Source organism: Bufo gargarizans, chromosome 4, assembly GCF_014858855.1.
Source record: "Bufo gargarizans isolate SCDJY-AF-19 chromosome 4, ASM1485885v1, whole genome shotgun sequence".
Classification (NCBI taxonomy): domain Eukaryota; kingdom Metazoa; phylum Chordata; class Amphibia; order Anura; family Bufonidae; genus Bufo; species Bufo gargarizans.
Window position 1 is genome coordinate 271,860,093 of NC_058083.1, and position 18,890 is coordinate 271,878,982.

The 18,890-nt window shown below is 44.8% G+C and overlaps 2 protein-coding genes across 4 annotated transcripts in view; one reads left to right on the top strand and one right to left on the bottom strand.

Moving 5' to 3' along the window:
• Positions 1-17,357, bottom strand: part of RARS2 (arginyl-tRNA synthetase 2, mitochondrial) — a 70,188-nt gene extending 52,831 nt beyond the window's left edge. The window contains exons 1-3 of the mRNA XM_044292482.1: positions 17,022-17,357; positions 12,360-12,433; positions 787-883 (exon numbers count right to left, since the gene is read on the bottom strand). Of these exons, the coding sequence (XP_044148417.1) occupies positions 787-883; positions 12,360-12,433; positions 17,022-17,357 (507 nt within the window). The remainder of the gene's footprint in view (positions 1-786; positions 884-12,359; positions 12,434-17,021) is intronic.
• Positions 17,155-18,890, top strand: part of ORC3 (origin recognition complex subunit 3) — a 57,659-nt gene continuing 55,923 nt past the window's right edge. The window contains exon 1 of one of the 3 annotated variants that reach the window (XM_044292478.1): positions 17,155-17,266. The gene's annotated coding sequence lies outside the window, so the exon portion shown is untranslated. Of the gene's footprint in view, positions 17,381-18,890 lie in introns of all 3 variants that reach the window. The other 2 variants (XM_044292480.1, XM_044292479.1) reach the window with 2 other exon arrangements.

The following is an 18,890-nucleotide window of genomic DNA, read 5'->3' on the forward strand; positions in this document are numbered from 1 at the left end:
CAATGAATGCTACTATATGTCTGTACAATGGTATATGTCAGAATCTCCCCAGAAGTATAACTCTGACATGAACTAAATACAAGCTCTAAAAAGAGATTTGATTATGAAAAATAATTTATCTGTGCGAATGCTAATTAAAAGCCATCGGATGCTAAAAAATCTATGGGAAAAACTGCTTACAAAACATATTTTGCTCTGCTTGTCTTCACACAACACTCATGTAAAGCTGAGACAGAACTTCCTATGTACTTACTTTCCTTCTTTTTTGCTCAGGACACATACTTAAACAATATAGTACCACTCAAAAGATCAGTGGTGCATTTGCACAGAAGTTTAGCATTTGTTAGACAAATAGTCATCTAGAGTGTTTTACAGCGTTTTATTTCATAAGGTTGGGGTGAGGATAACAACTCTGCAGGATCTCACCCTGTGGATTTCACCCTTTGCAATGCAGAGGGTAAAATGTGCAGCTTGCAGCACATCCACAGCAATATAGGCCACTTGTGACCATACCCCAAGAGGGAAAGTCCATCTGAATGAGAGTAGCCACCGCCAAACAATATCAAGCTGACCGAAGCTACAGAATACAGTGGCATATGCAGTTGTCACCTTCCTACCCGTATGGGATAAAATTTACCAACATGACTATTTAGCAAATCTTGTAAATTGTCTCAATACTGTATTTAAAAATGTTATGGAAATACATGCAATTCCCAAAAAGCAGTGCTCGTCTGGGCACTCTGTAGGCATGCACAAGAAGACAAACGTATGCCTTCTCATCACTACCTGGTCTGCCAGCTTCTCTGTCTTCTCCTGGTATCTCGCTGCTTCCAGAGGATCATCCAACACAGACTTCAGATGAAGCTGAAAATCAGCTGATGAGCTTAGAGGGATAGAAAGGAGTTACTTAGATTACTATACATAAGGCGTTGCGATTTTCTAATTAATAAAAATATTTTAGACTAGCTGAAGGATCCGGCTTCGCACAGGTATATTTAATCTATTTCATAACGTTTGTGTGTGTTGTTAAAAGTTATCGAAGGTATGCACTATAAAGCCGAATGCACGCGGCCGTGTTTCACGGCCGTGAGCGGTTCGTGGAACCACGGGCTGGATTCCTGCTGAGAGCAGGAGCGCACGGCGTCATTGGTTGCTATGACGCCGTGCGCTTCCTGCTGCCGCCGCAATACAGTAATACACTAGTATAGATCCTACCAGTGTATTACTGTACTGTGCCGGCAGCAGGGAGCGCACGGCGCCATAGAAACCAATGGCAGGAATCCAGCCCGTGGTTCCACAGACCGCTCACGGCCGTGTGCATTCGGCCTAACAGTGACATCCACAGCCCCCCACCATGCCCCATCTCCTTAAAATGGGACCTCCACAGCAGCCTGCCCCTTTAACAGTGAGCACCACAGCACCCCACCCCCTTAACAGTGACCTCCACTGGTGCCCGCCCCCTTAACAGTGAACTCTACAGCACCTTCCCCTTAACACTGACCACAGGTTACAGTCCCCTTAACTGACCTCCACCATTCCCGGCCCCATTAACAGAGACCTCCACAGCAATTGCCCCTTTAACAGTGCCCTCCACAGAGCTCCGTTCCTTTAAAATGTAACTTCCACAACACCCCACCCCCTTAACAGTGATCTCTACAGCACCCTGTCCCTTAACACTGACCTCTATAGCAGACCGTCCCTTTAACAGTGCCCTCCACAGCATCCCGCTCTCTTAACAGTGACCTCCACAGTGGCTGCCCCTTTATTAGTGACCTCTACAGTACCCCCTCTCCTTAACAGTGATTTCCACAACACCCTGCCCCCTTAACAGTGGCCTCTACAGCAATCTGCCCCTTAACACTGACCTCCATAGCGGACCATCCCTTTAACTGTGACCGCCACAGCAGCCTGCCCCTAGTGTAGCCAGAGGTCTGGTTTGAGGATGGACAGTCCGGCTTTCAGACTCCCTGTCCTCCGTCCGACGGAAACAGGGATGTCCTTTTGAACAGCTCACTCTCAGACAGCAGCACTGTGCTGTCTGAGCATGAACTGCAGGGAGAAAGTCACCCTCCCTCCCACCCCTGCAGCTGACAGAAGTAGATTTTTACCTTAATTTTTTCATTACCCGTCGGCTGCGGAGTGGGTGTGGTCTAACCAGTTCAGGGGCGTGGCTTAGTGTGGCCTGGAAGTTTATCTTTTGAGGGACGGCCTGAATGGCCACCTTACCTGCCCACTTAACTGTGACCTTCACAGCACTCTGCTCCCTTAACAGTGTCATCCACAGCACCCTGCCCTTGAAAGCTGAACTACAGCAGTGAAGAAAAATGGCGGGGTTGTTATGGAAACCTGGTGTAAAACTGTGTATGTGGAGATTAAGGACCTGCAAGCTTCTATTGGCTGATAAGGGACATGTGACCATGTGTATGTCAGTTGGGATATGAAGAGAAAGACCTGCAGGCTTCTATTGGCTAATGTAGGTCATGTGATGTGCCATATTTGCATTTTTGGGAATATCTCAGGAACGGTACGCCCTAGAGAACTGAGACCTGTTCTAAAACCTTTCCGGACACCTGATGTACCTGTGTGCCAAATTTCGCAATTGTAAATGTGACGGTGCGGATTCCTTTAACCACTTAGCGCTACGCTAACGCCGAAAGGCGTCATCTCTGCGGCGCTCCCAGGCTACGCTAACGCCAATAGGCGTCATCTCGCGTGAGCCGAGATTTCCTGTGAACGCGCGCACGCAGGCGCGCTCGCTCACAGGAACGGAAGGTAAGCGAGTGGATCTCCAGCCTGCCAGCGGCGATCGCTCGCTGGCAGGCTGGAGATGTGATTTTTTTAACCCCTAACAGGTATATTAGACGCTGTTTTGATAACAGCGTCTAATATACCGTACCTGCTACCTGGTCCTCTGGTGGTCCCTTTTGTTAGGATCGACCACCAGAGGACACAGGCAGCTCAGTAAAGTAGCACCAAACACCACTACACTACACTACACCCCCCCCTGTCACTTATTAACCCTTTATAAACCACTGATCAGCCCATATAGACTCCCTGATCACCCCCCTGTCATTGATCACCCCCCTGTCATTGATCACCCCCCTGTAAGGCTCCATTCAGACGTCCGTATGATTTTTACGGATCCACTGATACATGGATCGGATCCGCAAAACACATGCGGACGTCTGAATGGAGCCTTACAGGGGGGTGATCAATGACAGAGGAGTGATCACCCATATAGACTCCCTGATCACCTCCGTCATTGATCACCCCCCTGTAAGGCTCCATTCAGACGTCCGTATGATTTTTACGGATACATGGATCGGATCCGCAAAACACATACGGACGTCTGAATGGAGCCTTACAGGGGGGTGATCAGTGACAGGGGGGTGATCACCCCATATAGACTTCCTGATCACCCCCCTGTCATTGATCACCCCCCTGTAAGGCTCCATTCAGACGCCCGTATGTGTTTTACGGATCCACGCATCCATGGATCGGATCCGTAAAGCGCATACGGACGTCTGAATGGAGCCTTACAGGGGGGTGATCAGGGAGTCTATATGGGATGATCACCCCCCTGTAAGGCTCCATTCAGACGTCTGCATGTGTTTTACGGATTCACGCATCCATGGATCGGATCCGCAAAACGCATACGGACGTCTGAATGGAGCCTTACAGGGGGGTAATCAGTGACAGGGGGGTGATCACCTCATATACACTCCCTGATCACCCCCTGTCATTGATCACCCCCCTGTAAGGCTCCATTCAGACGTCTGCATGTGTTTTACGGATCCACGCATCCATGGATCGGATCCGCAAAACGCATACGGACGTCTGAATGGAGCCTTACAGGGGGGTGATCAATGACAGAGGGGTGATCACCCCATATACACTCCCTGATCACCCCCCTGTCATTGATTACCACCATGTAAGGCTCCATTCAGACGTCCGTATGTGTTTTGCGGTTCCGATCTATGTATCCGTGGATCCGTAAAAAACATATGGACGTCTGAATGGAGCCTTTCAGAGGGGTGATCAATGACATAGGGGTGATCAGTGACAGGGGGGTGATCACCCCATATACACTCCCTGATCACCCCCCTGTAAGGCTCCATTCAGAATTTTTTTTGGCCCAAGTTAGCGGAAATATATATATATTTTTTTTCTTACAAAGTCTCATGTTCCACTAACTTGTGTCAAAAAATAAAATCTCACATGAACTCACCATACCACTCACAGAATCCAAATGCGTAACATTTTTAGACATTTATATTCCAGACTTCTTCTCACGCTTTAGGGCCCCTAAAAAGCCAGGGCAGTATAAATACCCCACATGTGACCCCATTTCAGAAAGAAGACACCCCAAGGTATTCCGTGAGGGGCATATTGAGTCCATGAAAGATTGAAATTTTTGTCCTAAGTTAGCGGAAAGTGAGACTTTGTGAGAAAAAAAACAAAAAAAAAATCAATTTCCACTAACTTATGCAAAAAAAATAAAAATTCTATGAACTCGCCAGGCCCCTCATTGAATACTTTGGGGTGTCTTCTTTCCAAAATGGGGTCACATGTGGGGTATTTATACTGCCCTGGCATTTTAGGGGCCTGAAACCGTGAGAAGAAGTCTGGATCCAAATGTCTAAAAATGCCCCCCTAAAAGGAATTTGGGCCCCTTTGCGCATCTAGGCTGCAAAAAAGTGTCACACATCTGGTATCGCCGTACTCAGGAGAAGTTGGGCAATGTGTTTTGGGGTGTCATTTTACATATACCCATGCTGGGTGAGAAAAATATCTTGGTCAAATGCCAACTTTGTATAAAAAAATGGGAAAAGTTGTCTTTTGCAGAGATATTTCTCTCACCCAGCATGGGTATATGTAAAATGACACCCCAAAACACATTCCCCAACTTCTCCTGAGTACGGCGATACCAGATGTGTGTCACTTTTTTGCCGCCTAGGTGGGCAAAGGGGCACATATTCCAAAGTGCACCTTTCGGATTTCACAGGTAATTTTTTACACATTTTGATTTCAAACTACTTACCACACATTAGGGCCCCTAGAATGCCAGGGCAGTATAACTACCCCACAAGTGACCCCATTTTGGAAAGAAGACACCCCAAGGTATTCCGTGAGGGGCATGGCGAGTTCCTATAATTTTTTGTCACAAGTTAGCGGAAAATGATGATTTTTTTTTTTTTTTTTTTCTTACAGAGTCTCATATTCCACTAACTTGTGACAAAAAATAAAAAATTCCAGGAACTCGCCATGCCCCTCACGGAATACCTTGGGGTGTCTTCTTTCCAAAATGGGGTCACTTGTGGGGTAGTTATACTGCCCTGGCAATTTAGGGGCCCTAATGTGTGCGAAGTAGTTCGAAATCAAAATCTGTAAAAAATGGCCGGTGAAATCCTAAAGGTGCTCTTTGGAATGTGTGCCCCTTTGCCCACCTAGGCTGCAAAAAAGTGTCACACATCTAGTATCGCCGTACTCGGGAGAAGTTGGGCAATGTGTTTTGGGGTGTCATTTTACATATACCCATGCTGGGTGAGATAAATATCTTGGTCAAATGCCAACTTTGTATAAAAAAATGGGAAAAGTTGTCTTTTGCCAAGATATTTCTCTCACACAGCATGGGTATATGTAAAATGACACCCCAAAACACATTCCCCAACTTCTTCTGAGTACGGTGATACCAGATGTGTGTCACTTTTTTGCCGCCTAGGTGGGCAAAGGGGCACACATTCCAAAGAGCACCTTTCGGATTTCACAGGCCATTTTTTACACATTTTGATTTCAAACTACTAACCACACATTAGGGGCCCTAGAATGCCAGGGCAGTATAACTTCCCCACAAGTGACCCCATTTTGGAAAGAAGACACCCCAAGGTATTTCGTGATGGGCATAGTGAGTTCATGGAAGTTTTTATTTTTTGTCACAAGTTAGTGGAATATGAGACTTTGTAAGAAAAAAAATAAAAATAAAAATAAATCATCATTTTCCGCTAACTTGTGACAAAAAATAAAAAGTTCTATGAACTCACTATGCCCATCAGCGAATACCTTAGGGTGTCTACTTTCCGAAATGGGGTCATTTGTGGGGGGTTTCTACTGTCTGGGCATTGTAGAACCTCAGGAAACATGACAGGTGCTCAGAAAGTCAGAGCTGCTTCAAAAAGCGGAAATTCACATTTTTGTACCATAGTTTGTAAACGCTATAACTTTTACCCAAACCATTTTTTTTTTACCCAAACATTTTTTTTTAATCAAAGACATGTAGAACAATAAATTTAGCGAAAAATTTATATATGGATGTCGTTTTTTTTGCAAAATTTTACAACTGAAAGTGAAAAATTTCATTTTTTTGCAAAAAAAATCGTTAAATTTCGATTAATAACAAAAAAAGTAAAAATGTCAGCAGCAATGAAATACCACCAAAGGAAAGCTCTATTAGTGAGAAGAAAAGAAGGTAAAATTTATTTGGGTGGTAAGTTGCATGACCGAGCAATAAACCGCTAAAGTTGTGGAGTGCCGATTTGTAAAAAAGGGCCTGGTCACTAGGGGGGTATAAACCTGTGGTCCTTAAGTGGTTAACTGACATACATACATACATACACTTAGCTTTATATATTAGATTTATTTTATTCCCCCACATAACAAGGGCATTTAAAAAAATAAAAATAATTTAACACTTGCAGGGAACTTTATAATTCCTCACCTATTAGGTCCAGCTATGTTCACCTGCAAATTATGCAATCCCTGCAATAATCATGGGCCCGGTGTTCTCACAAACATCATGGGGAGCCTAAATTTAATTCAACTGATCTTCCCCACTTTTAAAGGAACCCATCATTAACTTTATGCTGACTGTAAGGGCAGCATAAAATAGTGACAGAAATGCTGATGTCAGCGGTGTGTCACTCTTGAGCTAAAAGTAAGCGGTTTGCTGAGAACCAGCATCATAATCATTGCAGCCCAGGCCTTAAAAAGAATCAAATCTACCTGAGAAGAGTCCTGGTTATTCCTAATCTCCTGCTCTCTCACCCATCTGCTGATGGTTGGCAGTTCTCTCCTAGAGAGAAAGGGAGAAAACTAGGTAGAAGCCTGTCAGTCATCAGTAGGTGGGCAGGAGAGCAGGAGACCATGAATAACCAGGACTCTTCTCAGGTGGTCAGGACTCTTTTCCAGGCCCAGTCTGCAATGATTGTGATGTTGGTTCTCGGCAACCACTTACTTTTAACTGATAAATGACAGACCGCTGAAATCAACTCACCTGTCTCTACTTTTTTCTGCCATTAGTATGGGCAGCACAAAGTCGATAACAGGTTCCCTTTAAGTCACCCTGTCTTACTATTTACTGTATGAAGCAATTACCCTATGTTTCATAACTGTAATCTGATCTTGGAAAGGAACTTCAGCACAAGGAATGGCCCTTAACCTCCTCACGACCGCCGTACGCAGGATTGCGTCTTCGCGGTGGTCGTGCTGTTCTGGGTGGACGCGCCGGTGCGTCCTCTCGCGAGACGCGAGATTTCCGGGTATGCCGGCCCGCGCATGCGCATCGCGGGCCGGCAAAATTCAAAGAAGAAGTTCGTCATCAACCTGCCGGCCACGATCATTGGCTGGCAGGTTGATGATTTTCAAAAAATCCAATCAGCAGCCATTTAACCCCACATATTCGTAAATATGATGGGGTTATATGGCTGCTGTGCTCCTCTGCTCCTTCTTTTGGTCGGTTGGTTCCAGGAGAGGAGCACATCATCACTGTGAGTACCCACTACAGTACACTTAGCCCCCAGATCACCTCCCAGCACCCAATTAACCCTTTGATCACCCCTTCTTGCCCCCTGTCAATCACTAGTGAAAAGAAAAAAAAGTGATCAGTGCAAACTGTCACTTTTTTTTTTTTCACTGGTATTGACCGTTAGGTTTTAGGTATAGTTTAGGTCCCTTGGTTAGGTAGTTAGCGATCAGTTAGCGCCCAGCCCACCGCACCGCAGTCCGTTATTCGCTGATTAGCGTATCGCTAATCAGCATTTGTACTTTTATAGTATCTGAAAGTGATCAAAACTGATCACGGTCAGATCTATAATAGTACTAGTGTCACTTTAGTTCGCCCTCCACCCAAAACGCAGTGTTTGCCCGATCAGGGCTGATCGGTCGCCCACACGTGCGTTCGCCCACGCCCGCCCCACCGCAGTGACACTGCACATTCACTTTACACGCACTGCGGCGATAAAAAAATCAGTTTTGATATTTTTTATCAACCGCAGCGGCCTCCGGTACTTCGCTAGCCTCCCCTTTGTAAGACAGGCTTGCTTTTTTTTTCTTGGGTAGTCTCAGGGAATACCCCTAAATTTAGTTGCCCACATGTCTAACAGGGGGTATTCTTCTGAAGAGGCCTACAGGCTTCTGACCCAGTCGGATGAGGAGTGGGAACCCTCATCTGATGAATCCAGCGGGTCAGAATACGAATCCAGGAGGTTCCGTGGCCCCATCCACCAGTGTAGTTAGCCGTCTACACGAGCGACACTTCCCCAGTGTCGTTCCTGGTACCTCAAACCGACCGCCACCCCGAAAAAAATGTCGTGTCTGTAGCAGGAGTGGAATAAGGCGTGACACCCGCTATTTCTGTCCTGACTGTCCGGACCACCCTGCCCTATGCTTTGGAGAGTGTTTCCGGAAGTACCACTCACAGGTACACTATTAGCATAGGGATCATCTCACCAGGACAGGCACACAGGGCTATTAGGGCCCATTCACTCACAGCTGCTGCAAACGTCTCCTTTCACATGGGACAAAGTGCATAACGCACTTCGCCACATCTTTGGGCGATTTGCGCTTTGCACATTGACCCATAGGGAAGGAGAGGTTTGTTCTATAAAGGTAAAAAAACAAAAAAAAAAAAACACCAGTAAGCAAACACGTTAATGTTTAGTTCAAAAAGTTAAAGTTACATGTTCTGTTCCAAAGTTAATAAAATTATTGCGTTGTGGCCTGGTTTTTTCTTTTTTTTTTTTTTGTCTTTTTACCTTCCAGGTGGACCAACCGATCTACTAGCTGCAGCACCGATGTGCATTCTGACAGAAGCATTGCGCTGCTGTCAGATTACACGCAAGTCGGTGTATGCGGCGCTGCAAGACGGGATTTTCTCCTCTGCAGTGACAGATACGTTTGCCGAGGCATACGAGCTGAGGAGGAGGCGGCGTTCCTATGCTTTGGCAAACACTTTGTATATATATAAAAAAAAAAATAAAATCCCGGCAATGATTTATTCATCCACATCGATTGATGCGAACGGAGAAATCTGGTTTGCCAGGGCATACGAGCTAAGTGGGTATGGATGTAGGGCGGAGCTCCTATGTCCTGGCAGACGCCTTTCCCCTCCATTTTTTTTTTTTGGCAGAGATTTTTTCATCCACATTGATTAATGCGAATGAAGAAATCTGTGCCGTTCATTTTTTTCTTTCAGCCCAGAGGCTGAACGGAAAAAAAAGTCTCATTACCTGTATGCTCAATATAAGGAGAATAGCAGAAACTCCTAATGCTGGCCATACATGTAATGATTGCGGAGACCCTCAAATGCCAGGGCAGTACAAACACCCCACAACTGACCCCATTTTGGAAAGAAGACACCCCAAGGTATTTGCTGAGGGGCATATTGAGTCCATGAAAGATTTAAATTTTTGTCCTAAGTTAGCGGAAAGTGAGACTTTGTGAGAAAAAACAAAAAAAAATCAATTTCCGCTAACTTATGCGAAAAAAAAAAATATTTCTATGAACTTGCCAGGCCCCTCATTAAATACCTTGGGGTGTCTTCTTTCCAAAGTGGGGTCACATGTGGGGTATTTATACTGCCCTGGCTTTTTAGGGGCCCTAAAGCGTGAGAAGAAGTCTGGGATCCAAATGTCTAAAAATGCCCTCCTAAAAGGAATGTGGGCACCTTTGCGGATCTAGGCTGCAAAAAAGTGTCACACATCTGGTATCGCCGTACTCAGGAGAAGTTGGGGAATGTGTTTTGGGGTGTCATTTTACATATACCCATGCTGGGTGAGAGAAATATCTTGGTCAAATGCCAACTTTGTATAAAAAAATGGGAAAAGTTGTCTTTTGCCAAGATATTTCTCTCACCCAGCATGGGTATATGTAAAATGACACCCCAAAACACATTCCCCAACTTCTCCTGAGTACGGCGATACCAGATGTGTGACACTTTTTTGATGCCAAGGTGGGCAAAGGGGCACATATTCCAAAGTGCACCTTTCGGATTTCACCGGTCATTTTTTACACATTTTGATTGCAAAGTTCTTCTCACACATTTGGGCCCCTAAATTGCCAGGGCAGTATAACTACCCCACAAGTGACCCCATTTTGGAAAGAAGACACCCCAAGGTATTCCGTGAGGGGCATGGTGAGTTCCTAGAATTTTTTATTTTTTGTCACAAGTTAGCGGAATATGAGACTTTGTAAGAAAAAAAAAAAAAGAAAAAAATCATCATCATTTTCCGCTAACTTGTGACAAAAAATAAAAAGTTCTATGAACTCACTATGCCCATCAGCGAATACCTTAGGGTGTCTACTTTCCGAAATGGGGTCATTTGTGGGGTTTTTCTACTGTTTGGGCATTGTAGAACCTCAGGAATCATGACAGGTGCTCAGAAAATCAGAGCTGTTTCAAAAAGCGGAAATTCACATTTTTGTACCATAGTTTGTAAACGCTATAACTTTTACCCAAACCATTTTTTTTTTGCCCAAACATTTTTTTTTATTATCAAAGACATGTAGAACAATAAATTTGGCTCAAAATTTATATATGGATGTCGTTTTTTTGCAAAATTTTACAGCTGAAAGTGAAAAATGTCATTTTTTTGCAAAAAAATCGTTACATTTTGATTAATAACAAAAAAATTAAAAATGTCAGCAGCAATGAAATACCACCAAATGAAAGCTCCATTAGTGAGAAGAAAAGGAGGTAAAATTCATTTGGGTGGTAAGTTGCATGACCGAGCGATAAACGGTGAAAGGAGTGTAGTGCCGAAGTGTAAAAAGTGCTCTGGTCATGAAGGGGGTTTCACCTAGCGGGGCTGAAGTGGTTAAAAGGGTCCTCTAGACTTGGAGCCAATAACCCCGATGGTCATAGTCAAAAGAAAAAAATTGCCTATGTTCCTGCTCCTGTTAAAAAAAAATTTGGTCGGAAGCTAATGAGCAGTACGTAGCACAGTTTTTCTCATAAAGTGTTGGACAGATCCTGGTGGACCCCACTGTAAGTCCCCTCTTGAGTGCTGGTTATCTGGAATGAGAGGGTCATTTAAGAAAGGTGGAGCGAGGAGTGTTCAGTGCAAAGAGTCCAGGGCACTTCACAGTAAGGGTACTTTCACACTAGCGTTTTTCTTTTCCGGCATAGAGTTCTGTCCTAGGGGCTCAATACCGGAAAAGAACTGATAAGTTGTATCCCCATGCATTCCGTTCAGGATGCATCAGGATGTCTTCAGTTCAGTCTTTTTGACTTTTCAGGACAGAGATAATACCGCAGCATGCTGCGTTTTTTTCTCCGTCCAAAATTCCGGAACACTTGCCGGAATGCTGGATCCGGCATTAATTTACATTGAAATGTATTAGTGCCGGATCTGGCATAAAAAATACCGCAATGCAGTATCCGTCCTTCCGGACCATTAAAAATGTGAAAATAAATAAATAGAAACTGATCAGTTTGTCCGTATGACAAACGGACAGACGGATCCGTTCTTGCAATGCATCTGCTGTCTATTTGCATACAGATTTCCGGTGATGGAACTGCTTGCCGGATCACTCTGCCGCAAGTTTCAAAGTAGCCTTAGAAAGTAGAAAATTGGGACTTTGCATCGTGGTGCAAGGAAGATTAAAATCTTTTTTTTTCTCGTCATACAAATAGTATGACCATCCACCTAGGTATATTTTTTACCTGCTTTGCACCCCACCTATTACGGTAAGTACTAGCAGCAGTTTTGAAAGGTCAGAAATGCTGACAGACTCCATTTACTGTATCTGCTGTGAAAGTCACCTTCAGAAGTCTTGTGGAGTCCATGCTGCAATAGCGGCATGAGGGGGGACCTACTCATTATTATACAGTATATCACAAAGGGGGTTTGTTCACACAGAGAATACAACTGCGGACACTCCATCTGTATTTGTGGGTGGAAAAGTCACAGTGTATTACAGTAGTAACAAAATGTATTGCATGGTTACAAATCTCACCCTGGAGACTGACATGCAGTGTGCATTTAAAACAATGTGCATAGGCATCTGCTACAAAACCCTTAACAGAAATTTTCTGTCATGTGTGGATGTACGCATATGAAGAATAAAAAATTAAGTTATCTTACCGTCTCCTGTGGACTGGAATTGCATGAACATGGTGGAGTATTTTTTCTGGTGGCAGTCCCACAGCGTGTGAAACCTACGGCGAGCAAGAGGACTGGTTCAGAGTTAGGCTCATACACACGGCAGGAGCCGTTTCTGCGGTCTACAAATTGTGGATCGACAAAACACAGATACCGCCCGTGTGTGTTCCACATTTTGCACAATGATACGTCCTGCTCTCTGCTAGAATTGCCTATTCCTGGCCGCAAAACAGACAAGAATGGGACGCGGAAAGGATGCGTGGATGTGGACAGCATTCTGTGTGCTGTCCACATCCACGCGTCCGTGCAGCACCATTAAAATTAACGGATGCACATCTGACCCGCAAAAAAGCTGACAAAAACCATGGCCGTGTGCAAGAGCCTTTATACAGTTGCAAGAAAAAGTATGTGAACCCTTTGGAAGGATATGGATTTCTGCACAAATTGGTCATAAAATGTGCTCTGATCTTCATCTAAGTCACAACAATAGACAATCACAGGCTGCTTAAACTAATAACACACAAAGAATTAAATGTTACCATGTTTTTATTGAACACCCCATGTAAACATTCACAGTGCAGGTGGAAATATTATGTGAACCCTTGGATTTAATAACTGGTTGAACCTCCTTCGGCAGAAATAACTTCAACCAAACGTTTCCTGTAGTTGCAGATCAGAAGTGCACAACGGTCAGGAGTAATTCTTGACCATTCCTCTTTACAGAACTGTTTCAGTTCAGCAATATTCTTGGATGTCTGGTGTGAATCGCTTTCTTGAGGTCATGCCACAGCATCTCAATTGGGTTGAGGTCAGGACTCTGACTGGGCCACTCCAGAAGGCGTATTTTCTTCTGTTTAAGCCATTCTGTTGTTGGTTTACTTCTAATGCTTTGGGTCATTGTCCTGTTGCAACACCCATCTTCTGTTGAGCTTCAGCTGGTGGACAGATCGCCTTAAGTTGTCCTGCAAAATGTCTTGATAAATTTGGGAATTCATTTATCCTTCGATGATAGCAATCCATCCAGGCCATAACGCAGCAAAGCAGCCCCAAACCATGATGCCCCCACCACCATACTTCACAGTTGGGATGAGGTTTTGATGTTGGTGTGTTGTGCCTCTTTTTCTCCACACATAGTGTTGTGTGTTTCTTCCAAACAACTCAATTTTGGTTTCATCTGTCCTCAGGATATTTTGCCAGTACTGCTGCGGAACATCCAGGAGCTCTTGCGCAAACTGTAAACATGCAGCAATGTTTTTTTGGACATCAGTGGCTTCCTCTGTGGTATCCGCCCATGAAATCCATTCTTATTTAGTGTTTTACGTATCGTAGATTCGCTCACAGGGATGTTAGCATATGCCAGAGACTTTTGAGCAGTCTGCGCTGTGCTCTTGCAGTCATCTTTACAGGACGGCCGCTCCTAGGGAGAGTAGTAGCAGTGCTAAACTTTCTCCATTTATAGACAATTTGTCTTACCGTGGACTGATGAACAGCAAGGCTTTTGGAGATACTTTTATAACCCTTTCCAGCTTTATGCAAGTCAACAATTCTTAATCGTAGGTCTTCTGAGAGCTCTTTTGTGCGAGGCATCATTCACATCAGGCAATGCTTCTTGTGAAAAGCAAACCCAGAACTGGTGTGTGTTTTTTTATAGGGCAGGGCATCTGTAACCTACACCTCCAATCTCATCTCATTGATTGGACTCCAGTTGGCTGACACCTCACTCTAATTAGCTCTTGGAGATGTCATTAGTCTAGGGGTTCACATACTTTATCCACCTGCACTGTGAATGTTTACATGGGGGTGCTCAATAGAAACATGTTAACATTTAATTCTTTGTGTGTTATTAGTTTAAGCAGACTGTGATTGTCTATTGTTGTGACTTAAAGATCAGATCACATTTTATGACCAATTTGTGCAGAAATCAATATCATTCCAAAGGGTTCACATACTTTTTCTTGCAACTGTATATACATTGTAGATCTAAGGGAGCGTTCACATCACAGTTTAATTTTCCGTTCTTCTGATCCATCAGGACTTTTTTTTTTTTTCAGTCTAAAAAAAAAGGGATCTCAAATGAAAATGCCTCAAACGGATACCAAATGTGCATAACTGATGTACAGGAGCCACTTTTTTTTTTTTTTTTTTACAGGATCCTGTTTTTGTTTTTTTTCTGTTCATCCGACAGATCAGAAAGCGAAAAATAACTGCGATGTGAACTCTCCCCTACTTGGCGGACCCTACTGAAAATGTAACATATGCAGAGTAATAAGATCAGATAAACTGATAAAGGGACACTGATAACACATCGCTAGGATTTGCCATCGCTAGGATTCGCCATGCATCGGGTATCGAAGTTTTGATACTTTTCGACTCTGATCGATACGATACCGGGTCTTACTATTTACCGATACTAGGCTGCGCGACCTAGTATTTGTTAGGGAACAGGGCACAAACTGCTCTCAGCGCGTGCCATGTTCTCCTCAGCAGCACAGGGGAGAAGGAAGCAGTTCCTCCCTCCCCCCTATGCTGCTGCCACCAGTGGATAGCACTACGGAGGAGTGTCCAATTCACTTCAATGGTATGAATCGTTCCTATACAAGTGTATAGAAGCGATCCGTACCATTGAAATTAACGGGACGGCTTGGGTGTAATTACACCTGCTCACCGCTGGGGTGCAGCAAGCTTGCCTTGGACCATCAAGACTGCTGCCCCCATGACTTCACACAGGCCATTTGCATATGGGGGAAATAAATTGGTTTTGTACCAGAGTTATCCATTGGACATAAACATCATTGAGGACATGACCACCAGAGCTTTGATGTACTCCTGGCAGTTGGGGGGCCATTATGTTGGTGACAGGTTCCCTTTAAATGACCAATGTGCACCTCACTATTTCCATTACTGTAAATACATTAAAGACCACCTGTTAGCAGATTTGTACCAATGTATCTGACTGAGCTGTTACATGTGCACTTGGCAGCTGAAGACATCTGTGTAGGTCCCATGTTCACATGTGCCGGCATTGCTGAGGAAAATGAAGTTTAAAGGTTATGTACACATTTGGGGGCAATTTATTTTATTATTGCAATGTACTTATTTTGAGTTAAAATGTTTTCATTGGTCTTTATTAACAACATGGAATCCTTTTTTGTGCACAGAGCTAAGATTCTGTAGTAGCAGACTGTGGCTTTTCTGTCTTTTCCATCAGAGCAAGACCAGTCGGACTCCTTATCTCTGCTCTCTGACATTATAAACACTCATTACAACTTAATCATTATCTTACTGATACAAATGTGCCTTAAATAAGTGTTTAGAACCTGTAGGTAGTTATAGATAAGGGTTATTAAATAACCAGCACAAAGCGAAAGTACCAGTCACACAGAAAAACTGTTAACACTTTGTGACAGAATGGCTCAATATTTTTAATAAAGGATTATTTTATGGATAATTTTGAGCCAAAAATGAGTAAAATGCAATCATAAACAAAAATTGCATCCACAAGGTGTACATAGCCTTTAAATATATGTAAATGAGTCTCTAGGAACAATGGGGGTAAATGAGTCTCTAGGAACACTGGGGGTGTTATTATTACACCTGCCGGACAAGGCAGTGAAAATATCATCATGTTTGTCCTTGACTTCTAAAGTCATTCAATGTTAACAAGGCATAACAGCTGCAGAGAGCAGAGCCTTTAGGTGTAATGGCAACACCCCCGTTGCTCCTAGAGTCTTATTTGGATGTATTAAGACATTTTTCTCAGCAATGCGGACACTTATAAACATGGGACAAACAGTGATGCCTTCAGCTGCCAAGCACACATGTAACAGGTCCGCCAGTTTCATAGATACAGATCTGCCGACAGATGCCCTTTAATTACTTCAGTTTTCTTCATCATTCCAGTCAGGATTCTGCTGGTTTACTGACTAGCAGGGGCGGATTGGCCATAGACCGCCACCTTACAAGGAAATGTCCCTGTGGGCCAATGCCCAGATGGCTGCCCGGGCCCTCCTCACAGCCTGCCAGTGGAAGTTTTTGGGGATGTATTTTGTGATGCACTGTGGTATTTGGCTCTGTTGGGGTGGTATCATGTGCCACAATCTGGTATTGCTGGCCCTGCCTTCCACTTTTAGTATTTTTTCCAGGGCCACTTTAAAGGGGTTTTACCATCACATACAATGGGGGCATATTGCTAGGATATGCCCCATTGTCTGATAGGTGCAGGTCCCATCTCTGGGACCCGTACCTACAACAAGAACGGAGCGGGGAAATGAATGGAGGGCGCACTGCGCATGCGCAGCCACCCTCCATTTATTTCAATGGGGCCACCGAAAGTAGCCAAACGCTGGCTCAGCCATTTCCATCTGCCCCACAGAAATGAATGGGACCGCTCTCCTTCACTTGTATGGGAGCAGCGCTTGGTGGTGGACAGACCCCGGGAATCCCTAGCGATATTCCCCCATTGTGTGTGATGGGAATACCCCTTTAAGTTCCCAGTCTGTCCCTGCTGACTAGAGTCAACCAGAAGGGCTGTGTGTATGACAGGTCAACCAGAAGGGCAGTCCACATTGTGCTCTCCTCACAAGTCTGACGTCTCCCACAATGCACCGCGCAGGCTCAGTCAGAAGGACAAGGACGCCTCACTACCTGCTCCGCTATCGCTCTCCTGAAGTAACAAGCCATGGCGTCCCCGGCAGCACGGACATGAACGGAGGACGGTAGCTCACAGGCACGCAGGAAGCGGCATCTCTCACAGACGCACGTGCCTCCCTGTGACCTGCCCGGAACTGCTCTCCTCCAATCACAGCTCGCGCCGGTCACGTGACCTCGCTGGAGGGAAGGCCTGAAAGTGTGAGAGACTGGAGGAAACTGCGGGAAGGAGTCGGTGCCAGGTGTGTTTACCGGATGACGGGGTCTTCTCATGATGCCCACTGCATTCCGCCGCAAAGGAATAGTGATTGCACCTTCCATCTCTGGTGGCATGTGACTGGCAGGAGGTGAACGTGGTAATAGTTATAGCTACAGCTCCATCAGTAATGCGTTCCTCCTAGTGTCCTGGCACAGGATTCTAATTAGGGATGAGAAGGTTCGGGTCATCTGAGAATGCCATTATGGATTCCGCTACCACGGACCATAAGGTATGTGATGGAATCCATAATGGAATTCTTCCAGAACCCGAACCTTGTACGCCGGACTTGGAAACAGGCGTTCGCTCATCCCTTATAAATAATTATTGCTGTATCTGAACCCGATCGTTGTAAAAACCACCTTAAAGGGGTATTCCCATCACATACAATGGGGGCATATCACTAGGATATGCCCCCATTGTCTGATAGTCCCACCGCGGGGACCCGCACCTACAACGAGAACGAAGCTGGGACCACTGTGGCTGGAGGACCCCAGGAAATCCCCGGGACTGTCCACCACCAAGTGGAAGTGAATGGGAGCGCATCGGGCATGCACGTCCCCCGCTCTCATTAATTTCTATGGGGCAGACGGCAATAGCCGAGCCAGCGCTCGGCTATTTTTGGCGGCCCCGTAGAAATGAATGGAGGACAGCTGCGTATGCACCTATCAGACAATCCTAGCGATATGCCCCCATTGACTGAGATGGGAAAACCCCTTTAAGAATATGGGCTCCATCCTACTATAAAATGTATGGCCTCCTCATAAATTAGGCTGGGTTCACATCACGTGTTATGCCTCCATTTGACATATATGTTACAAAAAAAAAGGATACAAAAACGCAGCACTCCACGTTCATGTATCCTGCACAGTCCGGTAAAAAAAAAAAGTATACGTTTTATTCATTTTTTTACAATGGAACTCTATGGTGAATGGATGCCACTGTATGGCATGCTCAACCTGCGGCCCTCCAGCTGTTGTAAAACTACAACTCCCACGATGCCCTGCTGCAGGTTGAGCATGCCTGGTTAAGGCTACTTTCACACTTGCGGCAGAGTGATCCAACAATCTGCATGCAAACAGACAGCATTTGTAGACGGATACGGATCCGTCTTACAAATGCATTGCAAGAACGGATCCGTCTGTCCGTTTGTCATCAGGAGAAACGGATCCGTTATATATTTTTTTCACATTTTTACCGGTCTCCGCAGACCAAAAGGACGGATCTGGCATTGCGGTATTTTGAATGCCGGATCTAATACATTCTTATGGAAAAAATGCATTCAGGCAAGTCTTCAGTTTTTTTGTCCGGAGATAAAACCGTAGCATGCTTTGGTATTATTTCCGTCCTGAACGGATTGCTCTTAATTCAGAATGCATGGGGATAAAACTGATCAGTTCTTTTCCGGTATTGAGCCCTTAGGACGGAACTCAGTGCCGGAAAAGAAAACCGCTAGTGTGAAAGTCCCCTAATGTATACGTTTTTTGTATACATTAAACGTATGGGAAAAACCTGATGTGAACCCAGCCTAAGGGTGCATTCATACAACCGGAGGTGTTTTGCGGTCGGCAAATTGCAGATCCGCAAAACACGGATACCGGCTGTGTGTG